This window comes from Phocoena sinus, chromosome 11 (assembly GCF_008692025.1).
Source record: "Phocoena sinus isolate mPhoSin1 chromosome 11, mPhoSin1.pri, whole genome shotgun sequence".
Taxonomy (NCBI): domain Eukaryota; kingdom Metazoa; phylum Chordata; class Mammalia; order Artiodactyla; family Phocoenidae; genus Phocoena; species Phocoena sinus.
This window is the reverse complement of record NC_045773.1, coordinates 65,874,343-65,900,833: the sequence shown is the minus strand read 5'-3', so window position 1 is coordinate 65,900,833 and position 26,491 is coordinate 65,874,343. Positions and strand designations below refer to the sequence as shown.

Here is a 26,491-nt window from a genome sequence, read left to right as displayed (position 1 = left end):
TTCTGTAAAAATGAAAAATAGACCATGTCACTCCTCTCAAAAGGCTTCCCATTTCACTTAAAGACAAAAATCCCTTCAGCAGCAGTTAAAGCTGTACATAATCCAGCATCCTGTCCCCAATTCTCTCTCTCATTTCTTCATCTACTTCTCTCCCCTGCTCTCACTTAGCTCCACACTGGCCTCCTTACTGCAGCCACACAGGGCCCCTTGCTGCAATTCCAATACAGCATGCAGTCTTCTGCCTCAGGACTTTTGCACTGGCTGTTCCTTCTGCCTGGAATGCTCTTCCTCCAGATATCCACAAGTCTAATTCTTCTACTTCTTCAAATTTTTGCTCAAAATTCACCTTTTCAATGAGGCCTATCCTTACCACCCCACTTAAAATTGCATCTCTCCCCCAACCCTCACACTTCCCTGCTCTATCTTTTCCTCTTGTCCATAGCATTACTGCTTGCTAACATGCTAACTTCCTCTTTTATATGCTCATTGTTTATTGCTATCTATCTGTACAATGTTCAAGGAGGACAGGCTTCTTTTTTGTCCTCTGTAGTATCTAAAGTACCTAAAAACATTGTGTAGCAGATATCAGGCACTCAATTACCACTGAATTTAATTGAATGACCCAGGACAACTCATATAGTATTACTAGTAAGACCAGGCAAGGGCATATCTTATTGGAATACTCATGCCAAAGATCTTATCTGGTAAGCAGACCAGACTGTTCCAATGTAAGGGGTAAAAGCACCATTCAGCAGCCAGGTAGGCAGCTTAGCCAGCTTATTTCACAACAAACTATTCTCCTCATTTGAACTAAAGATTACTGAAAGATGCCCTCTACATTACCTGCATCAAATAAACCAGATTCAATATTCTACCATATGGTCTATATTCCAAGATAAAAACAAAAAAGTTAGTCAAAAGAGAATGCACTGGGCATGCTATCAGACAACTAGATTGCCAACCAGTTATAAACAGGAAAGCACAAGGTTATTCATTCATTCAGTCACTCCATCAACAAATATTTATTGTTGAGCACTAGGAGTACAACAGTGGAAAAGAAAGATACAGAATTTAGATGAGAGGAAGGTATATACTCATAATAGAGCATAATTAGAGTTATAAAAGTGTACATCAAGGTGCTGGAGAACACACAGGGGAGGGCACCAATCCAGACTTAGGAAGCAGTTAATTACAGGAAAATTTCTTGAGAGAATCAAACTCAAAACTATACCTTGAAGCTTCTTTACCTTTTTACAACAGCTAATCTGAGAAAAAGGGGGCATCTTACTGATCACGTCAGACAAAAACTGAATGGTGTTTTCTTAAAGGATGTGTAATTTGTTTAGATTTCAAATGTGAGTCAGTGACGACACCTACATGCTTTACCAACTCTCCATCCTCATTTTAGCAGACCTCTCTGATACGGAAATAAATTGCAAATATAACTGTTAATACAGTTAACTCATTCATCTTTCTCCCAGACTGCTTCTCTTTCTGTATTACCAATCTTGAGCACTCAACCTATTTTCAAGGAAGAAGAATATTTCTGTAAGTCCAAACAACTGGGCTGGGAATTTCTTTCAGTGATAGAGGAAAGCACTACTTCCAAGCAGATAATGCCTCTTAGCTAAATTAGGAAAAGAGCTCTCCTGCTCCACCAAAAAAAAAAAATTCATAATTTACCAAAACACAATTTTTATCCAAGTACAAAAGAAAAATCAACAGTTAACTACTCCTTTAACAGTCTCCATTCCACACAAATCTCCTTTTTTGTATACTTTATACATTTCCTTCATTTCTTTGACTATCTGGAATATATTTCGACCTCTACACCCAATCCTTATTTATCTGTTTCTTCAAATACAGTTATTACCTTCTTTAGAGGCTTTCCTCCACTAAGTTTCTCTCATATTCTGAGATTACTTAATACCCTGTATGTTGCTTTGACACTGCAAATTTGACTTGGTCCTTTAAGTTGTTTTAGGTAAGCATTTATGCTTCATCTCATTAATGAGACCACATGCAACTGAAGGCCTTTAGTTTTGACATCTTACATACAACCTATCACACAGCATTTACCCAATGAGAAGGGTTAGCAAACTTTCAAATAATAGAGCTCTGGATCAAGAAAAATGTGACTAGAAATAGACTTAGAGCCAAAAAGACATAAGATGTGTACAATTTTTTTTTTTTTTTTTTTTGTGGTACACAGGTCTCTCACTGTCGTGGCCTCTCCTGCTGCGGAGCACAGGCTCTGGATGCGCAGGCTCAGCAGCCATGGCTCACGGGCCCAGCCACTCCGTGGCATGTGGGATCTTCCCGGACCGGGGCACGAGGCCGTGTCCCCTGCATCGGCAGGTGGACTCTCAACCACTGCGCCACCAGGGAAGCCCAATGTGTACAATTTTATATGTGGTATTATACAATTCAGTTCATCACTCTCAACTTCTGAGAATTTCTAACTACTAAAGACTCAACAAGGGGGCTTCCCTGGTGGCGCAGTGGTTAAGAATCTGCCTGCCAATGCAGGGCACATGGGTTCGATCCCTCGTCTGGGAAGATCCCACGTGCTGTGGAGCAACTAAGCCCATGTGCCACAACTACTGAGCCTGCGCTCTAGAGCCTGAGAGCCACAACTACTGAGCCTGCGTGCCAAAACTACTGAAGCCCGCGAGCCTAGAGCCCATGCTCTGCAACAAGAGAAGCCACCACAATGAGAAGCCCACACACCGCAATGAAGAGCAGCTTCTGCTCTCTTGCAACTAGAGAAAAGAAAGCCCACACGCAGCAACGAAGACCCAACACAGCCAAATAAAGAAGACTCAACAAGGAAGAAAATAAACTCCCTGCTCTAATAGAGCTTACAAGCTACAGGGAGAAGACAGACAACAATAAATATATGATGATAAAATTTGCTAAGAAGAAAGTAGGGTAAGGAGTAGACCCTGACAGTGGGGGTAGTATTTCAGCTATGGTGGAGAGGGAAAAAAAAAGCTTCTGATGAAATGACCTTTCGGTAGGGTCTTGAAGGAAATGAAGGAATCAGTCATGGGGATATGTGGGGAGAGTGTTCCAGGCCAACATTAGAAACCAGTACAAAGGTTCTACTGGGAATGTGGATGCCTGTATTCAAGGAAGAATAAAGAGGCCAGAGTGGCTGGAATGGAGAGAGTGAGTGGGAAAAGTATTAGATGAGGTCAGAGAGTGAACAGTAATAAAAATCATGTAGGATCTTCCAGAACCTATCACACTGTATTTTGTTTGGTCATTTAAATTGTTCTTCTCTCCAATTAAAGAGTCTCAATCTATCATCAGGGACCATGTTTATCTAATTTGTTATATTCCCCAGAGACTAGTACTATGCTTAACACAGGATGGGTATTTAAATATTTATGAATTAAATCAGGTTAAAATATAAATCTAGAAACTTCCTTTACCTATTTGGTACATTCAGCAGCTTTTACACTGATAAAAAAGGCTACACTTAGTGGTTGAACAATCATTTTTAGTTAGTGGACGGCTAAATAAGCTAGGTGATTATCTGCCCATTGGCTTTCACTAAAACAATGGCTGCTGACTGACCCTGTTGTAGATCTTCTTCTAGATCACGGCAGAATCTAAAACCCCACTTCCACATCCCTCTTCAAGAACCAAGCAAAGATAAGGAACTTGGGTATAAGAAACCTGGAATGGGAAGTTATAAAATACGGGGGAAAATGGCAATTCAGCTTTCCTGAAATCTGAGGAAGTTGTTTGCACTGAGTCCAAAAACTCTTCATTGTCTACTAAGCTTGATCAGAGAACCACTATAGTTAAGAAAAGGCAATGTTGTAGTAGCATGAAGTTGCAGCTTACTCTAGGGTTAGGTTCTAATACTGGCTATTTCAAGATTTTGGATTCCTATTGGTAACTAAATATTTGCAGCATGCATATGGCACATATATGCCACCTCCTGACAAATATTAACATCAGGAAGCAAAGAGACAGCCTACCCGGCTCTTTGGTGGGGCTGGTGGCAGACTCTGGGAGGGCTCACGCCAAGGAATGCTTCCCACGACTTCTGCTGCCAGTGACCATGTCCCCCCGGTGAGCTGCGGCCACCCCAAGCCTCTGCAGGAAACCCTCCAACACTAGCAGGAGTATGGATTACGTCAAAGCAGTCAATGATGGAGCTGCCTAGTGGGTTCCTGCTTCACTAAGCTCTACATCTTGGTGTGTGTGTGAGGACCTGACTGTATCGTTAAGGATCTACCTTCCCGGGACTTCCCTGGTGGCACAGTGGTTAAGAATCTGCCTGCAGGTGCAGGGGACACGGGTTTGATCCTTGGTCCAGGAGGATCCCACATGCCACATGCAGAGCAACTGGGGCCATGCACCACAACTACTGAGCCTGCGTTCTAGAGCCCACGAGCCACAACTAGTGAGCCCTCATGCCACAACTACTGAAGCCCGCACGCCTAGAGCTCAAGCTCTGAAACAAGAGAAGCCACCACAATGAGAAGCGCGTTCACCGCAATGAAGAGTAGCCCCCATTCGCCACAACTAGAGAAAGCCCTCGTGCAGCAGTGAAGACCCAACACAGACAAAAATTTAACAAAATAAAAAAAAGCAGCAAACAGAAATGTCCAAATGATATCCAATCACTAAAAAGATCTAGATATATCTTATAAAATTTTGCCAACTGTACAACCACATCATATCGCAGTCAAGAACAACTTGGTACTGTATTCTCATCTTTTAACTCCACATTTTCTAAACACCAGCTCTGTTATATTCAGTAACTGCACATTGTTTCTAATGATCAAAACTCACTACCTATCTATTATTCCTTTCTCAAAAGTATAGTCTTACTAATGAATTATGTAGGATGCCTATTAACTAAGAAATTTAAAATTCAGTAAAAGCTTGAATTGTATGATAAATGGAAAGTGCTAACTGAAACATAAAGGCACAAATACACATAACACATGATTAAAAGCCAACTATAACTATGAAAAGTAATTAGAAATTTTGTTAATTAGCACAGAAAATTAATGTTCAAAATTACTGTTTGGGGCTTCCCTGGTGGTGCAGTGGTTAAGAACACGGGTTCGAGCCCTGCTCCGGGAAGATCCCATATGCCGCGGAGCAACTAAGCCTGTGCGCCACAACTGCTGAGCCTGCGCTCTAGAGCCTGCGCGCCACCACTACTGAGCCCATGTGCCACAACTACTGAAGCCCACGCACCTAGAGCCCCGTGCTCTGCAACAAAAGAAGCCACCTCAATGAGAAGCCTGCGCACTGCAATGAAGAGTAGCCCCTGCTCGCCACAACTAGAGAAAGCCCACACATAGCAACAAAGATCCAACACAAACAAAAATTTAAAAAAATAAATTAAAAGAAGCAAACAACCCCCCCCCAAAAAAGAATAAATATTTTAAACAAAAAACAAAATTACTGTTTGCTCTAAACCTGGCAGCCTGTAGAACCACTCTAGTCTTCAGCTTGTTTGATTTGGCCAGAACAGTGGGTCTTTGTCTGTTTATTTTGTTTTAATGTAAATTTGAATGCTTTTAGGAAGTGCAGGTATTCTGTATAGCACTGAGCCTAGTTTATGTTATTTGTCTGGCCCTAAAGGTATTTAAATTTGCACAACCTGTAACTGTAGGTGAAGATGTTTGATCTCTTATGCAAATTCTGAAATGACTTTGGAAAATACTGAAATAACCATAGTCCTGGACAAGTACTAATTTTTTCTCAGTGATACATAAATCATAAAAAAGTAAACAATGAAACATTTTTCCAAAAGGTATCCTTAGGTTCATCATTCTATTTTCAGAGATTCTCTGGGATTGAAAACACTTCAGAAGTGAACCACCCCAATTTTCATCATTTTACACGGAAGCTAACTGGGACCCAGAGAGGAAAAGTGACTTGTCCAAGGTCTTACAGTCAACGGATAACTTGGTTACAAAAGTGTTGTTTTTGTTTTTTTTAATTTACTTATTTTATTTATTTATTATTTTTTGGCTGTGTTGGGTCTTCGTTGCTGCACGCGGGCTTTCTCTAGCTGTGGTGAGCTGGGGCTACTCTTTGTTGTGGTACGCGGGCTTCTCATTGCAGTGGCATCTCTTGTTGCGGAGCACAGGCTCTAGGCACGCAGGCTTCAGTAGTTGTGGCTTGTGGGCTCTAGAGCGCAGGCTCAGTAGTTGTGGCACATGGGCTTCGTTGCTCTGTGACATGTGGGGTCTTCCCGGACCAGGGCTTGAACCCGTGTCCCCTGCATTGGCAGGCAGATTCTTAACCACTGTGCCACCAGGGAAGCCCCTACAAAAGTGTTCTGAATTTATTTCCCCTAACAAGATTTTTATTTCATCAAGGGAAAGACTAGTGTTTCTGATCATCCTGAGCCTTGTTCTAACACTCTGCTCAGCAAGTATTCAACAAGTAGTACTGAGATTTGCTCCCAAATGGTGAACTAAGTTCTTATTTATAAACAATCATAACCCAAATTACACAATGTTGTATGTCAGTTATATCTCAGTAAAGCTGGAAATAAATAAGCAAATAGAACCCAGTTACAGTTACATAGAAAGAATAGATTGCTGCTCAGTAGCCATGGTATCTGTTGAATGAATGAATGAAGAAATAAATGCAATTTCAGTTCAGTGGGTATGCTTGTAAGTCAGTGAGCCTTCAAATGGATAAAGGAGCCAACAGGCCCCACAATGGATAAAACTTAACCTCCCAAAGAAACTAGCCTTAAACAAGGTCTTTGACATAGGAAAAACAGGCTCATAATCCAGTTCCATATGCCTGATTAAGGCAAAATACAGCATTAGCCTAGGTCAGCGAATTATCAATTCCTTTCTTAAAAAAAAAAAAATCAATCCTCATCACACCTGAAATTTTGGGCTATAGCTCAATCCTGATTCAAATGTTTTCTAAAGTAATTCACAAACATATTACTTCAGCATTTTTTCCACATTTAGACAGAATATCAAAACCCATCATTCTTAGGGCAGTGAAAATACACTGTATGATATTATAATGATATGTCATTATATATTTGTCTAAATCCATAAACTTTTCAACACTAAGAGTGAATCCTATGGTAAACTATGGACTTTGGGTAATTATGATGTGTCAATATAGGTCCATTCTTGGTGAAAAATATACCATTCTGGTGATAATGAGGGAAGCTATGCATATACAGGGGCAGGAGGGTAAGCAGGAAACCTCTGTACCTTCCCCTCAATTTTGTTGTAAACCTAAAGCTGCTCTTAAAAAAAAAAAAATCCTCAAAAAAGTAAAAATTAATGAATTAATGTTAAAGAAAAAAAACATCATGGCAATATTCTCTTTTCCAAACATAGCCTACAGCAGGGCTCAACAACTTGCAACACACATGCTTCTGCCTGGGGCATCCAGTAAGGAGGCTTTAGAAGCCTCCACATTCTAGAGACATGCAGGGCTTAGAAAGCACAGCTGTTCTTAGTTACTGCCTTTTTTTTCCCCTTTGCTTGAAGGAAGTTCAAAGTTTTTTCTTAAACTTTCATTAGCAGGATCAAGGTTAATGTGGGTGGGAGTTCTTGCACTTAGACTAGATTCTCCTTCTTTCATCTTCGACTCACAGTCATATCATGTTCCAACTAAGTTCAAGTGGTGGGAGATTTTTTTGCTACCTTCCTCCTTCTCTTTCCATTTAATATTCTACATTTCTTTTTCATTTTTTCCCCACCTTTCATTAGACAGAACACACAAGCTCAAACATCTCCTCCACTCCCTCCCACTTGTTCTTTGGGAAATGAGCAAATGGTGCTTGCACTTGGCCTAGGATAAGGGTAGAAGAAACTGAGCCCAGGATAAGGGTGGGGTTAAGTTCAGCACTGGGGACAGTGGAGAGTAGAGGTTAAGGAAGAGAGGCCAAGATCTGCAATTTTATTTGGATTTTCACAATAGTCCTCCTTTCCACTTAGGAACGCCAAAATTTCACCAGGACAAAATGTATAACCCTAAATTTAAGGTGTTCCTTCTCTCTTATGGTATAGTATACTTGTGAATTGGGGACGGGAGGTATGTTAATTCAGATATTGGGAAAGCTACAGTAGAGCACTCACACATACACAACACCTGCACAACATCCACAACACTTGCTGGAATCTATCTTGTACTCATACAGGTGCAACCTGGGCAGGTGAGGGCATTACTGCCCCATGGGGCAACACTTGCCAATGGAGTCAGAAGCCAGTGGGTAAATGCTCCCATCTGAGGTGCATTCTACACAACTTTTGGAAAACTGAAGACCCTGGCAGTTTTCAGCCCAGTTGCACACAATGGTGACTGACTTAATAACATATCCTCGTAGCAACCTTCTCTTCCTCTCTGTTTCGTTTTCCCTAGCCCTCAACTACTGGTTCCTGAGAATCTCAGGCCCTCTTTCTAGGGGGGGTTCCCCAGGCTAAAACAATAGAGATGGTCACAAAACTGGGAGAATCAGCTTTCTAAACACATGAGGCTCACCATTTGTCCCAGTACAGAAATCCAATACTTTAAAGATCAGCATGCATTTCCCACACACAAGCAGGATAAAAGAAATGGAAGAATCTATATGAAACCAGGACTCCACTACATTTCTTTCTATTTTTTTTAAAAAATAATTTTATTTATTTTTGGCTGCGTTGGGTCTTCGTTGCTGCATGAGCTTTCTCTAGTTGTGGCGAGCAGGGGCTACTCTTTATTGCGGTGCATGGGCTTCTCATTGCAGTGGCTTCTCTTGTTGCGGAGCATGGGCTCTAGGCAGACGGGCTTCAGTAGTTATGGCACGCAGGCTCAGTAGTTGTGGCACACGGGCTGAGTTGCTCCGTGGCATGTGGGATCTTCCCAGACCAGGGCTCGAACCCGTATCCCCTGCATTGGCAGGCGGATTCTTAACCACCGCGCCACCAGGGAAACCCACCACTACATTTCTTGATATAAACATGTCCCTTTGAAAGCTGGGACAGACAATTTGAGAATAAAAATCATGGTCAAAACTCCCTATACTCTTCTCTATGGAACTGTTGCCAGGACCCACCACTGTGTCTCCAAATAGGGCACAATGTGCCTGAGATGATGAAAATACGAATTTATACCCCCCAAAATATACATCTTCTGTATCCATTCCCCATTCCGCAGAAGAGTTGGATGACAGGAATAAAGAATCTAAGTCTGATAGTGCTAAGTGGTTCAGGATTAGAAATGGGCTGCTAATCTTTAACCTCTAGCGGAGGAAGGCAAACACAGAGGATTTACTCACACATCATTGAATTCCTCCAGAGACCTTGCAGGTGTGAAAACATCCAACAGACCAATCACCTATAAGAAAACATAAAAATCAAACAGTAAATAAATACTGAACTTATCCATCAGGTCTTAGTCTTTTTTTTTTTTTTTTTGCGGTACGCGGGCCTCTCACTGCTGTGGCCTCTCCCGTTGCGGAGCACAGGCTCTGGATGCGCAGACTCAGTGGCCATGGCTCATGGGCCCAGCCGCTCCGCGGCATGTGGGATCTTCCCGGACCAGGGCACGAACCTGCGTCCCCTGCATCAGCAGGCGGACTCTCAACCACTGCGCTACCAGGGAAGCCCAGGTCTTAGTCATTTTAATAGGAACTAATTCCAAATCCTGCTCTCAGTTCAATAACACTACATTATCATATATTTAATAACTCCAACTTATTTTTTACCCAAATTATGCTTTTGTTTTTTACTTGTTAAACGTCACTTTTCATAATAACTCATTTTACTACTAAAATCTTCATGTCTTTAGAATTTGGTCACATATAACCATTAGCTTATCAGGAAGCAAAAAGATTTAGGACTCTTGACTTACACATGTACTGATAGTCTAATGATTAACAAACAGAAAAAAGTCATACTTCTATAGCTGTTGTTACAGTATCATTTTTATTTTTAAAAAATATTATTCAATAAAAATTACTATATAGTCTTCAAAACTGACATTTTTAAAGCCCCAATATATCTTCTCAGTATATTCTTGGTATTATTCTTATAATATTCTTAATATTAAGATTATTAATCACTATCAGGTATTTAGATCAGACTATAAAAATGAAAAAAAAAGCTATCTTTATACAAGGATAAAGCAAAGAGCTACTTAATACTCAGTAATCCATGGTCTTTGAGCAGTTTTTCTGGTCATGACTTTACACTGATTAATTTAATATCCCCCCCCTTCCCCAGTTCCTCCTAAAACCCAGACCACTCATTTCCACAAAGCTAGGCACTAAGAAGGCAAACAAGACATATAATTCATGTGTAATATGTTCAGCAAGATTTAAGGGAAACTGGAAATGGAAAAAACAAAAGCTAAATGGGCTTCATGAAAACTGACCCATGACCGTGGACTCAGTAAAATATACCAACACTCAAAATATTATCATGAAAAAGGGCACTTTTTTTTTTTTTTTGCGGTACATGGGCCTCTCACTGCTTGTGGCCTCCCCTGCCGCAGAGCACAGGCTCCGGACGCACAGGCTCAGCGGCCATGGCTCACGGGCCCAGCCACTCCGTGGCATGTGGGATCCTCCCAGACCGGGGCACGAACCCACGTCCCCTGCATTGGCAGGCAGACTCTCAACCACTGCGCCACCAGGGAAGCCCAAAAGAGCACTTTTAATTAGAATGTTACACCACTCATCCAATTATCAACTTTTGGCTTCCTTGGTGCCACAGTGGTTAAGAATCCACCTGCCAACACAGGGGACATGAGTTCGAGCCCTGGTCTGGGAAGATCCCACATGCCTTGGAGCAACTAAGCCCGTGTGCCACAACTACTGAGCCTGTGCTCTAGAGCCTGTGAGCCACAACTACTGAGCCCGTGTGCCACAACTACTGAAGCCCACACGCCTAGAGCCTGTGCTCCACAACAAAGAGTAGCCCCAACTCGCCGCAACTAGAGAAAGCCCGCATGCAGCAACAAAGACCCAACTCAGCCATAAATAAATAAATAAATTTATAAGACAAAAAAAAAAAAAAAAAAACCCAAAAAACCCACACACAAATATCAACTTTTAAAAGCAATTTCAGGGCTTCCCTGGTGGCGCAGTGGTTGAGAGTCCGCCTGCCGATGCAGAGGACACGGGTTCGTGCCCCGGTCTGGGAGGATCCCGCATGCCGCAGAGCGGCTGGGCCCGTGAGCCATGGCCGCTGAGCCTGAGCGTCCAGAGCCTGTGCTCCGCAACGGGAGAGGCCACAACAGTGAGAGGGAAACAAACTAAAAGAAGACCTTGGAATTCAAGAAGAATAGCTTTTCAAGTCTTTGCATCTTATTGCAAAGGAAAGGTACAGTTATCCATCATCTCCTTATCCAGACAACCGTACACAAGAAAACGAAAATTACCTCTAATTGTACTACTGGTTACAACTATCATTAACATTTTGAGATACTTTCTTTGATTTTTCTGATGTACATAAATTAAATCAGGGTTATACTATGCATACAGTTTTATATCTTATATCTTGTCACTTAACAAATAATGACTCTTCTCATGTCCTCAAATGTTTTTCAATAATATGTTCTACCATTTGTATATACCATAATAAAACCAAGTTCCTATCTTTGGACACTTAAGGAACACTGCAAGTATATGTGCATATGCGTGCATGCGTGCATATATACATCTTGTATTTTCTTCCAGAGAATAAATTTCAAGAAATAGAATTACAAGATCAAAGGACATCAATATGCTTAAGGATCTTAATACTGTCAAACTGTCCTCCATAAAGATGAGGCCAACTTACATCCCACCAATAGTGTTATCTATGACCTTATAATAGCTCTGAATAGTGCTTTAAATTAAGTCAAATCATTTTCTTTTTCCTTTCCCATCTAAATCATAATTGTTCTCCTTGAGTTTGATACAGTCCTGGCTTAAGACCTCTGGTCTTTTAAAAAATTAATTAATTAATTAATTAATTTTTGGCTGCATTGGGTCCTCACTGCTGTGCAGACTTTCTCTAGTTGCAGTGAGTGGGGGCTACTCTTTGTTGTGGTGCACGGGCTTCTCATTGCAGTGGCTTCTCTTGTTGCGAAGCATGGGCTCTAGGCACACGGGCTTCAGTAGTTGTGGCACGTGGGCTCAGTAGTTGTGGCTCACGGGCTCTAGGGTGCAGGCTCAGTAGTTGTGGCGCACGGGCTTAGTTGCTCCGTGGCATGTGGGATCTTCCTGGACCAGGGCTCAAACCAGTGTCCCCTGCATTGGCAGGCGGATTCTTAACCACTGCGCCACCAGGGAAGTCCCAACCTCTGGTCTTTTGATTACTACCCCCTACACCCTCTTGTACTTCTGATAGCTGAGACCTAGAAGCCAATTTTATTCACCTGCTCCAATATTTTCTAATCACTGATTCTTGTTATTTGAGATGCCCCATCTTCTCAACAAGGAAACTTTAAAACAATTTACATTGTTTTACATTATTTGAATTGTGGCTTTGAAAATATCCTCAGATCAAAATAAAATTAAACTACTAGAGATCCAATTTACACAGGATTATTCATGCAAGGGTTATCTCAAACACACTAAAGTGAAACAAGTCCAAGCATTTTAAATAAAAACTCCCATTTCAATCTGAAAACACAATAGTATTTAGAATCAAACAGCTGTAAATTTGAACCCCCAATCAATCTGTGACTTCTTAGACCCATGAGCTTCTTTCTTTTACATTCCAATAACCCCAAAAACATGGGATGTTGCCGGGCACACAGCAGTTCAATTAATATCTGTTACATAAATAAAAATATCTTCTCTGAGCCTCATTTTCCTCAGATGAAAGACACGTGTATATCATTGCTTATTTTCATAGTATTTTGGGGAAGATTATGTAGACTGACCAGCTGTGGATTACCAAAATAAATCGTGACCAGAAACTTCAGAGTTTTATAATGAATTGTAAAGTACAAATCACAGAAACAAACTATTTGAAGCAGCTACTTCCAGTAACAAAACATGACATATAAAGCTAAATTCAATTATTCAAATGATTAAAAAGTATGGCTGCAAGAAGCACAATGACTACTTTGGAAAAAAATAATAGAACAAAGCATATTAGCAAATACTCTATCAAGTTTTAATTTCTTTAAAAGGGACACGTTTTATGACATTAAAGCCACTCATGTTACATCAAAGTATTTTTAATTTTTTGTGGGCTTTTACAAATATCCCTTCTCTATTAATCCTATTTATGGAGTATTAAACATAAGGAAAATACTGTAAAACAAAAGTTTCCCAGCATTAAAATAGATTTGGGGAACATTCCATAATTGATTCATTTCTCATTTCTTAAATGGAAATTTATTTTTAATTTGTCTTATTTTAGCCTATTTCCTTACTCCTTCTGCCATTATGATTTCAGACGCTTTAGAAAGTAACCCAGGAATTAAATATTTAGAAAAGACGGTTATAGTATAAATAATCAGCAAATATCTCTGATGACTGTCCTACAATGACAAACAGAAGTAATATATCTTTATTAAATTGGTATACACTCACAAAACACTTTCTAAGTCAGTAACCAGTCAAAGACAATATTTATTGTATTTAACACAAACACACCAAAACAACCACTTGTTCTATCACGGTAAGATTAACTCTAAGGCTCCCAAATAAAATATATGAAAGGAGTCCCTTAATCATTAAAAGTTTTTTTTTAATGTATAGCTCTCCAGGCCCTTAATTGTACAGTACCTACTCAGACAGCAAAAGGATGCAGCTAGCCAGCTGCTTCCTTTTAATCTTTCCTTAGACCAGATGTCAATGAGATCAAGGTCAAAAATTCAGTCAGGAATGGGCCAGGTAAATTTGTTCAGAGAGTAACATCCCCTAGCTCCTATAACCCATATGAAAATTACATATCTGTCATTCATTATCACTAATAAAAGAAATAAAATGAACTACGGATTTTAAGTCAGAGGCATTTTTGTGTAAAAGATCACATGTGCATTCTGGCACCTAAAAATTCTATTTGCTACCAATCCTTACTTAACTTTTTCATGAGTTTTAAGTTGCTGCTGCTGCTGTCTTTGGAGTCAAGGCAGCTAGCTCAAAGTTAGACAGTGGCCCAAAACAGTCATTAAAGAGAAAGAAAGAAAAAGAGGAAGAGAAGATAAAGGAGAGGAATTCCTCTTAAAATCCTCGATTAAACTTACTTGGAAGTCTTGGTTCTTCACCTGGTAAAAATACTTTTACACTGTACATAACCTAACAAGTGTTTGTAAAATAGACTGAAATTCAGGAATTTTTCTACATTTAGTCAAAGTCTTTTGGCCCCTTCCCAGTCCCTCTTCAAACATTTGCCAACAGAATGGAGAACTATGAACATTCAGCCATCTGCCTCCTTTTGTTCAAACAACAAATCACCATCTAAATACAGGTGACCCTCTACATCGATACAGTGAAAACCTAAACATTTTAATATAAAAAAGACTGCTATTAAGCAAACTGCTTATAAAACAATCTAGATAAATTAAAATCCTGTTTTCCTAATACGGTCAGTCCTCTTTAAATTCGCATAGCCTTTCCTAAATTAAAACAATTGTATCCCATCACTGTGGCCTCTTCATGTCTACAAATACAGAATGGCTCAAATGCAACCAGCCCAATATCATGTAAGACATATTTCAAAGTATCTCATTATGGAAAATTAAAATATAGCATACTAAATAAGGTTGTTGCAATGATCACTAGAAAAGCCAAGGCATGGATTCAGATAACCCAAAATAATTTTTGCCCTAAACATTGGCTTAAATTGACTATGAAATAAAGCAGAACAATAAATTACAGTGCTGGTAATCTTCTACAGTAGATGTTCTTAAATTAGCACAGACAACATCAGTGGGATCCTGGGGCCTCCTGGAGGTGCTTTGGGGTTCCATAAATGTTTGGCTTGCATTCCATTTTCAAAGTATTCTTAAAAAGCTATGACAGTATCTTTGTCACATTTATTAACGTGTAATGAAAAACAGCATACACACTCAACTGTGATAAAAGCCAAATGTAAACCCATCAGTTAAGTTGCCAGACCACCTTGATTTTATGCAGACTTCGGAATAAAGATTCTCCTGCCAGCTTTTTCCACATATCTCAACTTCTTATAAACATGTCACTGATTAGGAAGGCTGCAGCTCTGCACTGAACTTTTTAAAAACTCAAGTTTGCACATGGATGCTCATATAAAAATTATACCTAGGAATGGAGATAATCTGTGGAAAACAGGACGTTCTCAATAGTATGCAATTAAAACATGAAAATAAATAAGTTGCAGCTGTAATTACAACAGCTTAAATTCCAAATTTAAGTCACAATGCTCTCAATTTAGAAGAAATTTGTACTTTGTGAAACAAATGTATTTTAATACATTTTTTTCTTACTATGAAGAAAAAAGAGTTCAATTACTGAAACAGAAAAATATCTTAATAGCCAAGTAATATACTGAAACAGAAAAATATCTTAATAGCCAAGTAATAAACTGAAAAATTGAATTTTTTTCTACACAGTAACCACCAATAGGGTCAAATAGTTCTAAAAACTCTATGGCCACTGTTTCTACAATGGTACAAATTTTACAGTTCCTTTCATACAGCAATCACATAAACCCTTTCTAACTTGATTTTGAAATTCAGGAAAATAAGTGTCCTCAGTCAATTGTTTTTTCACTTTCAGTTAATATTCCAACTGCATCCATTTATTTATGCTATTAGGATTTTTGTGTGTGTTTTTTTTTTTTTTTTTTGCGGTACGCGGGCCTCTCACTGTCGTGGCCTCTCCCGTTGCGGAGCACAGGCTCCGGACGCACAGGCTCAGCGGCCACGGCTCAAGGGCCCAGCCGCTGCGCGGCGTGTGGGATCTTCCCGGACCCGGGCACGAACCCGTGTCCCCTGCATCGGCAGGCGGACTCTCAACCACTGCGCCACCAGGGAAGCCCTATGCTATTAGGATTTTTAAGCACTCCTTTGCAGGACAGCATTGTTCTCAAATGTCCAAACTTATAGACAAGGAAACATTATATTTAACTTAAACAATGTCTTTGTCACATTTGTTAAAATCCCTGAATCTAGAAAAGCTGTCTTTTAAAAATTAAAAGGAAAAAATTATATTAAATTATCCAGAAAATAATACCCATCTCTGATAGGACATTCAGTGAACCTAAGGCACTCTTCCTCAAACTTCTCCACTGAAGAAACCCAACAACACAAAATACCATGGATTCCCATATTCTGATAATATAGTCTTAAGTAAACGAAGTAGAGAATACGAAACTTCTTTGTAATATTTTCTGTTAAAAATCCTTGTGAGTTGTGTTTTATCTCACAATATTCTTTTTTTTTTTTTCCCCCAGTACGCAGGCCTCTCACTGTTGTGGCCTCTCCCGTTGCGGAGCACAGGCTCCGGACGCGCAGGCTCAGCGGCCATGGCTCACGGGCCCAGCCGCTCCGCGGCGTGTGGGATCTTCCCGGACTGGGGCACGAACCCGTGTCCCCTGCATCGGCAGGCGGACTCTCAACCACTGCGCCACCAGGGAAGCCCACAATATTCATTTTTATTTAAAAAAATTTTATATGCTTTTCCTCTAAAAATCTTTAAGTAAAACTGAAACTCCAGGAAGATGCACCGATTTCATCCCAAGGCTTTGAGTAATCTACCTGACATAATGCAGTGGTTACTAACACCCCAGTACAAGGACGGTCCATGTTTGATGTACTCTAATGCATTTCCATTCGCAGTAATTAAAACACAATTTTTTCCAGTCTATTAAACAGCAGAATTTATCCTGCCTTGAATTATTAACTTACATTTTCATGTTTCATATGTTTAAGTAACCGCAGTTCTCTGTAGGTCCTTTTGGCATGAATAATGGACTGAAATGGTCTGGATAGCTTCTTCACTGCAACACGTAACCCAGTTTTTGTGTCAAAAGCAGCACTAAGGAAAAAAAAAAAAAAAACATAAAAAGCTCATCATTAAATGTTCTCTAAATATATTAAAATCAGTATTTATAAGGCTATTTCATTTCCAAATTAAATGGGTCTCTAACAAATTTAAAAGTATAAAGATAAAAATTAAAATGACATATAATCCCACTATCCAAAGTAATCTATTAATTATTTTTGGTGTTTCCTTCTTGTCTTTTTTTCTATGCATCTAAATCAAGGATCAGCAAACTTTTTCCGTGAAGGGCTGTGTAGTAAGTATTTTAGACTTTGTGAGGCTTAGGGTCTCTGTCTCAACTACTCAACTCTGTGCTTGGAACTGGAAGGCAGCAGATAGTACATTTTTAAATGAATGTAGCTATGTCCCAATAACACAAAAGCAGCAGCCACCTGATCTAGATGAGCCAACAGACTGGTACACAAAGAGCTGGATTCTGTCTTCTTGGCCTAGGCCTCAGTGTCACCTTGCCACCAAATGCTGCCTGATCAGAGGCCTTGGAAACCACCATGTTTTCAGGACAATGAGTTGGCAAAAAAATTTCTTGAGCACCTACAAAGTATTTGTCACTTTCTAGAAGCTGAGATACAGTCGGGAATAAGTCAACATATCCCTGACCTCAGGGGATGGGGGGAGAGGGGAAGAGCAGAATAATAAAATAAATTTCACACAGTGATGAATGCTATGAATAAGTAAAATAGCATAACGGGATAAAGAGCGACAGAAAGCTGGTGGAGTTATGCTACATTAGCTAGGATGTCTGAGGAAGTACATTTGAGCTGAGGGAAGTGAATGATAAGAAAGTAGCAACCATGTAAAGATATAGTGGAAAAGAGCCTCAAGCAGAAGAAAAAATAATATTATTAACATTTAGTGAGTCTTTATTATCATTCCCCAGTTGACAGATAAGGAAACTGAAGCACAAGAGAGTATAAATAACTTGCCCACAGTCACAAAGCTAGAGAGTGACAGTGCAGGAAGTCTGGATCCAGAGCTCACACTATTAACTATTTTCCTATGCTGCCTCTCAGAAAAGCAAGTGCAAACAAAGGAAAAATAAAACAGAGGTAGAAAAAATATGGTATGCTGGAGTGACAAAAGAAACGAGGAGCAAGGGGAGCGAGGAAAAGAATGAGGTTAGAGATACAGGCAGAGGCCAGATCATACAGGACATCTACAGCAAGAAATGATGTGTATTCTAATTATTTTTAGAGACTGTTTGGGTTAATTCTATCATGTCTCATCCTCCTGTTTATCTCCAGTCTCTAATGGGTACATCCAAGGCTTTCGGATCATCTATTCTCACCAAACTCTCTTTCCCATATGACTCTGGCTCCAGAAGTTCCCCTCCCTTCGCTCCCAAGTCCTTACCCTATGTCCTTGCTCTTCAACTCCCAATTTGTAATCAACTCCTGTAAGTCTTCACTTCTGAACTTTCCCCCATTTCCTTGCTTTAACTGAAACCAGGCTGTACCTTGAAGACACTACTTCTCTTGTAGCCATGCCATTAGAGTGGATTCTCACTCTCATATCCCACGTACCTCACGGCTAGCAGGTGGCGTAGATGTCCCCCTTGCCAACTGTTTCCACTTCCAGACCATAACTTTCCCTTTGATTTACACAAGCTCCTGCTCACGAACATCTCTCCCTCTCTGTTGCTGTTATCCACTGACCTGGAATTTTCCATCTTAAAGTCCTATCTTAAAGTCTCTCGCCCCTCCCAACTTCTGTCATCATTCCTGGCAACTTCAAGATCCAGGTGGAGGGCACGTCCAATTTCCTGGCCTCCTGTGTGACCCATCCTCTTCAGCTCTTCACCTCAGAGTCTGCCTGCCTACCCGCAGGCTGAGTATTTTCCCCTCTCCTCTGCTGGGAAGCCTGTTGGGGCCTCTTGGAGCAAGGAATGCCATCGGGTTTCTAGCTGACATGCCTGCAACTGAGTGTGTAAGTTCAATTCAGGGGAGAAGAAAGAAGACGCCCACTTGAGCCACCTGTCCAAGTCATTCTCCGCGCTAGCTTTCCAGTAATAAAGTACATATTTTTATATCTCTATTTGACTCCTGTATCTATTAAGCAAAAGGCAAGCTAGGATTAATCAGTACCCTACAGACCCCAATAATCACAATTTATTACTGTATGTTTATTTACCACCCAGCAGAGTGGTTAAATAAGGACTGGGGCTTTGGTATTAGACTCTGGATTTTAATTCCAGTTCTGCCAGTTAGTAGTTATATAACCTTGAGGAGGTTAATTAAATTCTCTCGGCCTCATATATAAAATGAGGATAACGTTTATATCTAATCTGTCCGATGTTTGTTAGGATTAAATGTGATAATTTTTGCAGTAGGTTTAGCAAAGGGCCTGGCCATGGTAAAGCTCAAATATTAGACATAATAACGTCTGCGTTTTCCACTCATCATAAGCACCTTGAGGGCAGGAAGTGTCTTCTGTTTTATTCAGTATTGTATTCCATAGGACTTAGCTTAATGCCTGGCACGTGGCCCATTCTCAATAACTGCTTTACAAAAGTATAAAATGAAGTATGAAAGAAAAACTTCAATTTTACCATTTGGCCCTCAATTCTTATAAATTCAATAGCATCCAACAAAAAACTGATATTAATGTTAAAAACTTACATGTGTGTTGAGTGTTTATTATTGTTAGGCATTGGTTTTAATCTTTACATGAATGAACATCTTTATCACAACTTTATAAGAAGACATTATTATTATTCCCATTTTACAGATGAGAGAACTGAGGCACCGAGAGGTTAACTAATGTGCCCACACAGACAGAAAATGGCAGAGCTGGGATTCAAATCCAAGTGATGTGTTTCAAACATGAACTCTTTAACCATAACAGAAAAGCAAGTTCAACCTAGCCACCAGTTCAGTCCATTTTAAATATATTCTAATCGTATGGACTCTGTTTCTTTTCTAAAATGCGTCCCACTATAATTAATTGCATTTCATAAGGAAAGTTTTTCCTGTGATCTTACATTGAACTCAGGATAATATTAATGAAAAGTATTTCATAAGAAATAACTTTCACTCAATATACATTACTTTATCAAGGGGGAGTTTTTAATCCCTAAAGTTATACTATGACTCTAAAACACTATAAAGGAGTCAATGATGTAATAACTCACAAATACCAAAATATCACTTCCTAAGCATTTACTGAAAAATCTCCTTCATGAGATTCTTTGTGGATACAAAAGAAACATTAAACATAGTACCTGATATCAAAGAACTTAACCATCTAACTGGGATGATGAAACGTACATGAAAGCACAGAATGACCATAATACAGTGCAACTATTACACTTTTGAAAAAGTTGGGTTCAAAAATACGTTAAGTTGGGTTTAAAAATATAAAAATATATAAGTTGGGTTCAAAATACATAAAAGTTCATTGCAGCCAGTTCACAAGAACAAAACTAGAAACTACCTTAATATCCAATACAGCAGAGTTTAAACTATGGTACATTCTCATGTACCGTATACTGCAGCCATTAACAAGACCCTCCACATACTAATATGTACTTGTTATACTGCTGATGGGAAAGAGAACAAGTTTCAGAAGTAAAGAATTATCCCCATCTGTGGGGAAAAAATATGTACACTCATTCAGATATATACACATAAGCAGAGAATAAATGTCTAATATACTCAGAACTTTTAACACTTTTGTTTTTTAATGTATATTTTTCTATCCCCTGACTTTTAAAAAAAATGAGCTTATATCTTTTAACAAGGTTATTAGTAAAGTCAGAAGCATAAATCGTCTGTGCTTTTCTGTTACCCTAAAACAAACAAAAAGAGGCATGCTTTCTAACTTTCATAAAACCACTACTGACAGGTATATTTCCTTCGAATGATCCTTACATAGCTATACTCAGAGTATATAAATAAATTTGTACCCACCTTACCTAAGCCATAAGAATTTTCTATTTTACTAAACAATCATTCACAACAATTTCAAAAATATCTGAACCACAGACTACTCATTCTCTTATTGATGGGCCTTATAAGCTATTTCATTCATTCACATACACAAATAATACAAACACGACTACAATGGACATCTTCACTCACATTGCTTCTTTCATAATTGCATGACTTCCTTAGAAGAGACTAATAATTTCTACTTCAAAGGACACATATTCCCACCTTTTAAAATATACTTTACTTACAGGAGAGAGCAAACAGGAATTGTTCAGAGAAACTGCTCTGTTAGTTAGTAATCCTTATGGCAAAAGTTGCTGAAGCAAAGAATATATGATCCATTCCCTCTCCCACCTCTTTAAGCATTTAACTTGCTCTGACCTAACCTGTTCTATCACTAATCAAAGCAATATTTGGAGAAAGAGGAAACCACATATTTCATCCTCAATTGAACACTGTATTTACCCAAAGCAGAAATTCCTAATAATTTTTTAAAGATCATCTGATAAAACCAACTGAATACTCAGAGGAGAAGAAATTCAAGTTATTGAATACCTGATCATACCACATATTATTTGGGAAACATTTCATTCAATCCTCATAACTTTGTGAGATAGTTATATTTACTTTCCAAAATAAGAAACTAATGGTCAGAAACATTAACAACTCACTGAATGGCATATAACTCATATGCAGTGGGATTCAGACTCAGATCTGTCTAATTTCAGGGCTCTTTTTCCAGGATGCCAAGCAGCCTGAGATAAGGACAACCCCAGCTACTGGCTTGCCTTTATTATTACACTTACTAGTATTACAGTTGGGAAGATTCCTCTTAATCACATTTAAAAAACTGTTAACTACAAATAAAACTGTGTTTTCATGAGCAACATCATAACATGGAATTACCTTTATGAAAATCAGGTTCTCCAAACAATTGAATAAAATCCAGGACACACTGCTCAATAAGTTTTTCTCCCAATTGTAAACTCATAAAGTTCTAAAATTAATTCATACTTTATAAAAAACATTGTTATGGTAAAAAAAATTAAAGGGAGAAATATAAAATTCATTAAAAACATATTATAATATTAGACTGTCATCATCATGTATCTACTGTTGAATGTGAATCCAGTGCCTAGGACAAAATGATATTCATTAAATAAAATTAAATGTTTTGTTATACATTCATACCTGCCTCTCCTCTCCCTGAAAAAATAGTGGCTTACTAGGTTCTTAATATCCTAATTTTGTTTAATTCTAAATTTACTTACATATACCCTGCTTTATTTCACAATGGATTTAAAGTAGCCTAGAACTATATACATACAACTTGACATAAGAATAAATGACTAGGGGAAAAATAAACAAGATAAATAAGAAATTAGGTATGGGTGAGGTTAGTGCAAATGTTTATTGTGAGGTCCTTTCTAAATACCTGTTAGAGGTGGGCCCCAAATTTGGCTCTGAGCCCACTAAAGCCATCACAAAGAGAATACAACCAGTTAAGACATGAATCATAGGAACCATATAATAAAAACAAACCAGGTACTCAGAGAACTGAAGAGAGGCATAATTATTCTTGTAATAACACCTGAGAAGAGTTCCTCCTGTGTATGTTTATGAAGGAGACACTGTATAATGTGGTAAAAATGTCCTAATCAACATCCTTACACAATTATAATAGTGGGTTTCAGATGGTTCTTTACTTAGAGCATCCATCAGTGGAGACTGTTTCATAAGGCCAAAATACAGTTCATTAGCAAAGGCAGGGAGGAGAGGACAAAACAGCACAGCACACTGCTCTCTGACAGACTTACTTAATCCAAGAGGAAATCTTAAGTGTTTCTAGAAAAATAGATAATAAGCTCCATATTCCTCAGACAATCCTCCAAAGATGATTTCCATCAACTGAGCTTTTGATAGATATAGAGACACAGGGACTTTGTATTTATGCTCCATGACTGGAACCTGGCTTGGAGAGTGTCTGTGTTGCAAGGCAAAGGCAGATCAACATGCTGAGTGAGCAAAGGAAGAGAGACAACGTCTTAAGAAAAGTAAGATGCTGCCTAACCAGGACAACTGCCCACGTCCACAGAGCATGAGAGTATAAATGCCTGCATCAGGATTTTCCTCAAAAAACAATTTGGGTTTTCCCCAACAAAATGAAGAATGAGCAATCACCTGGCAAGCATCTGAGTAATTTGTGGGAATCATAAACGATTTTATAATTTCTTTTAATGGTCACAGACAACTTCTCTAATCCTTGAATGATGTTAAGGAAAAATGAACGGTCAATAATGGTTAAGAAGACAACACAATTTTACGTATTTTTGGCAATTAATGGAAACATTTTTTTTAAAAACTTTATTTATTTAAATTTTTGGCCGCCTTGGGTCTTTGCTGCTGCATGTGGGTTTTCTCTAGATGCAGTGAGCGGGCTTCTCATTGCAGTGGCTTCTCTTGTTGGAGAGCACGGGCTCTAGGCACGTGGGCTTCATTAGTTGTGGCACGCAGGCTCAGCAGTTGTGGTGTACAGGCTTAGTTCCTCCGTGGCATGTGGGAGCTTCCCAGAGTAGGGCTTGAACCCATGTCCCCTGCATTGGCAGGCGGATTCTTAACCACTGTGCCACCAGGGAAGTCCCAATGGAAATATTTAAATATATTAAAATCCGTAGTTACACTGAATTAACAAATTCTCATTAATACATTGAATTCATTAAAATACCTACATGGAGATAAATAATTTGCAAAGAGATGACATCTCTTCCCCATATAATTTGAGGCTTTTTTCCAATTGAATTCAGGTTAATTTATAACAGTTTTCAAGAGTTTCTAAATAAGTAATTCAGATGACTAACTTTGAACTTTCTCTTTACCTATAACAACTTGACAAAAATATTAGCAAATACCATATTGGAAATATTTTTCAGCACATCTCTCTCTACTACAGAAACCTACTTTTTCTTTCTTCTAAATTCAGACAAATGTGCAAGTGCCACTGTACTTTTGATGCTTATGCTCTGCCCCTCCATTTTGGAAACAATGTCATGAAAATAAAGGCAACTTTATGCAAAAACAATAACTCAAGTTTTAATTTGAGAACTTCAAAAATATTCTTTAGAGTAGCAAGGGACTTAAAGTTGACTTTAAAAACTCTTACCATTTGAAACATTGTTAGCTCTCTTTAAATACCTTTTACTAACTCTCAAATATCTTGTTTGAACGTCTACCTTACACTTTCATTTTTAAAATAAATCACAAAATGATCTACTTGCACTATATATAGTATTTTAAAATGGAATTCAATTTCTTACAATAACACTTTCATATTGATAGGAAGAAAATCAGATGTTATTAATACAGTTGTTACAAGTACGTGCAATATGACCAATCCCCAGCTTTTCAGTTTCTAAAAATTCTTCTCAGAGGTTAAAAAAAACACAAACGACACATGAAAAACCTTACCAATAGAGAAGCAGCCTGGAATGGAAAAATGAGTCATTTAATTGATCACTTACCTTGCCTTGCAGAAACTTACAGTTCAAGAACTTTTAGGCAAATTCAGTATTTTCATGAAAATCTCATTCAGATAGAAAAATGTATTTGTGATAGGATTTATTAGGGACATTAGCCATGGGGCTGGCACTCAGGGAATGGCAACATATATGCTAATACTTGCCATTCCTAACTAATCTGATCCAATTCCTGCTGCAAAAGCTTCTAAACTACTGGAACAAAAATGTTTTTCACAAACTGCTTCCATTTTTACTAGGCTGATGGAAACTAACATTCAAACAATGTAGAAATTCACTTAGGCATACAATCTAAAAATCCCAAACCATTTGCGATTAAAATGCACTTAATCTTCATTTGCTGAAAGCTCCGTCTGAAGTAAGAATAATTTTGTTAAGATTTGCAGAAATTTATAGAAATTATTTTGTAATAATTTCTTCACTGAAGCTTTAAAAGCTGCAGTGGTGTCAGTTAACATATATCTTTGATTGCAAATGTGAAGTATGTATCTGCATCAAGAGCAACAGTTATCCCATATTGAATGCAAAAATATTACACATGGATTATTTCATTTCTTTTAAAGGGGATTACTTTCCAAAGCCTCATTAGAATGTTCCCACCACGGGTTTATATCTTCTCTACTTTTATGTGTTTGAAAATTTCAATAACAAATGTGTTGGAAGTTATCATTAAATAATTTTAACTCCTTTCAAACAAATCTGAAATACTGAACAGACTAAACATATATATTACATTGTAACTATTTAGTATTACCATCAATCAACTTTGCCTTGCTGCTACAATTAAAAGTCTTGTACAGGGCTTCCCTGGTGGCACAGTGGTTGAGAGTCTGCCTGCCGATGCAGGGGACACGGGTTCGTGCCCCGGTCCGGGAGGATCCCACATGCTGTGGAGCGGCTAGGCCCGTGAGCCATGGCCACTGAGCCTACGTGTCCGGAGCCTGTGCTCTGCAACAGGAGAGGCCACAACAGTGAGAGGCCTGCGTACCGCAAAAAAAAAAAGAAAAAAAAAAGTCTTGTACAGTAATAGTGTTCATAGACTTCATATCCAGAAAAGCACCCTACAAATATATGCTATGATCATGACTAGAGATGTACATAACAGGCATTGACATGACTTCACAACTTTTGGGTTTTGCTATGTCTGTGACTCTCCATCTTATATGACATATCTATCTATGTATCTATACACACACACATATATATATACACAAACACACATATATATTTTTATAGTAACACTTAAGAGTATTAATTATCTATCACTAGATAATAAATTACCCTCAAATTTGGTGCCTTAAACAAGATTTAGTATCTCATTTTCTGTGGGTCAGAAATTCAGGAGCAGCCTAGCTGGGTGGTTCTGGCTCATGGTTTTTCCTGAAGTTGCAGTTAAGATGTTGGTCAAGCTAGAGTCATCTGAAGGCTTGACTGAGGCTGCAGGATCCACTTCTAAGATGGTTCACTTACTCGGTGTTGGCAGGCCTCAGTTCTTTGAAATGTGTACCTCTCCATAGGGCTGCTTCAGTGTCTTCTCAATGTAGCAGCCCTATGGTTCTCAACACAGGGCAATTTTACTCCTCAGAGGACATCTGACAAGGTGTAAGACAACTGGGAGTGTGTGGTGGCGATGGAGGGAGTGTTGCTAGTGGAAATGGTGGGTAAAGGCCAAGGTTACTGCTAAATATCCTTCAAAACAAAGAATTCTCTGGCCCCAAATGCCAATAGTACCGAGGCTGAGAAACTGCCCTAGAGCAGATGATCTCAGAGAAAGACCAAAGCAGGAGTCACAATGTCTTTTATGACCTACCCGCAGAAGTCACACTCCATCATTCCTGCCACAGTCTATACTTTAGAGAAGTGAGTTACTAAATACAGTCTTCACTCAAGGGGAGGAGAATTAAAGCACCACCTCTTTAAGGGAGGAGTATCAAATAATTTTCATATCATTATTTTTAGCAACTTGATTTTTAAAAATCAAAACACTGGAAAATATCTTGCTTACTTTTGGTAACACTAGATAAGTACTTTTTTATTGCTCTAGA

At 38.8% G+C, this 26,491-nt stretch overlaps 1 protein-coding gene across 4 annotated transcripts in view; it reads right to left on the bottom strand.

The window, feature by feature from the left end:
• MAPK14 (mitogen-activated protein kinase 14) overlaps positions 1-26,491 on the bottom strand; it is a 73,390-nt gene that overhangs the window by 34,727 nt on the left and 12,172 nt on the right. For all 4 annotated transcript variants that reach the window (XR_004352342.1, XM_032650217.1, XM_032650216.1 and 1 more), the window contains exons 2-3: positions 16,831-16,960; positions 9,278-9,336 (exon numbers count right to left, since the gene is read on the bottom strand). Coding sequence is in view for 3 of the 4 variants with exons in the window: in XM_032650217.1 (XP_032506108.1) it covers positions 9,278-9,336; positions 16,831-16,960 (189 nt within the window). In the remaining variant the exon portion in view is untranslated. The remainder of the gene's footprint in view (positions 1-9,277; positions 9,337-16,830; positions 16,961-26,491) is intronic.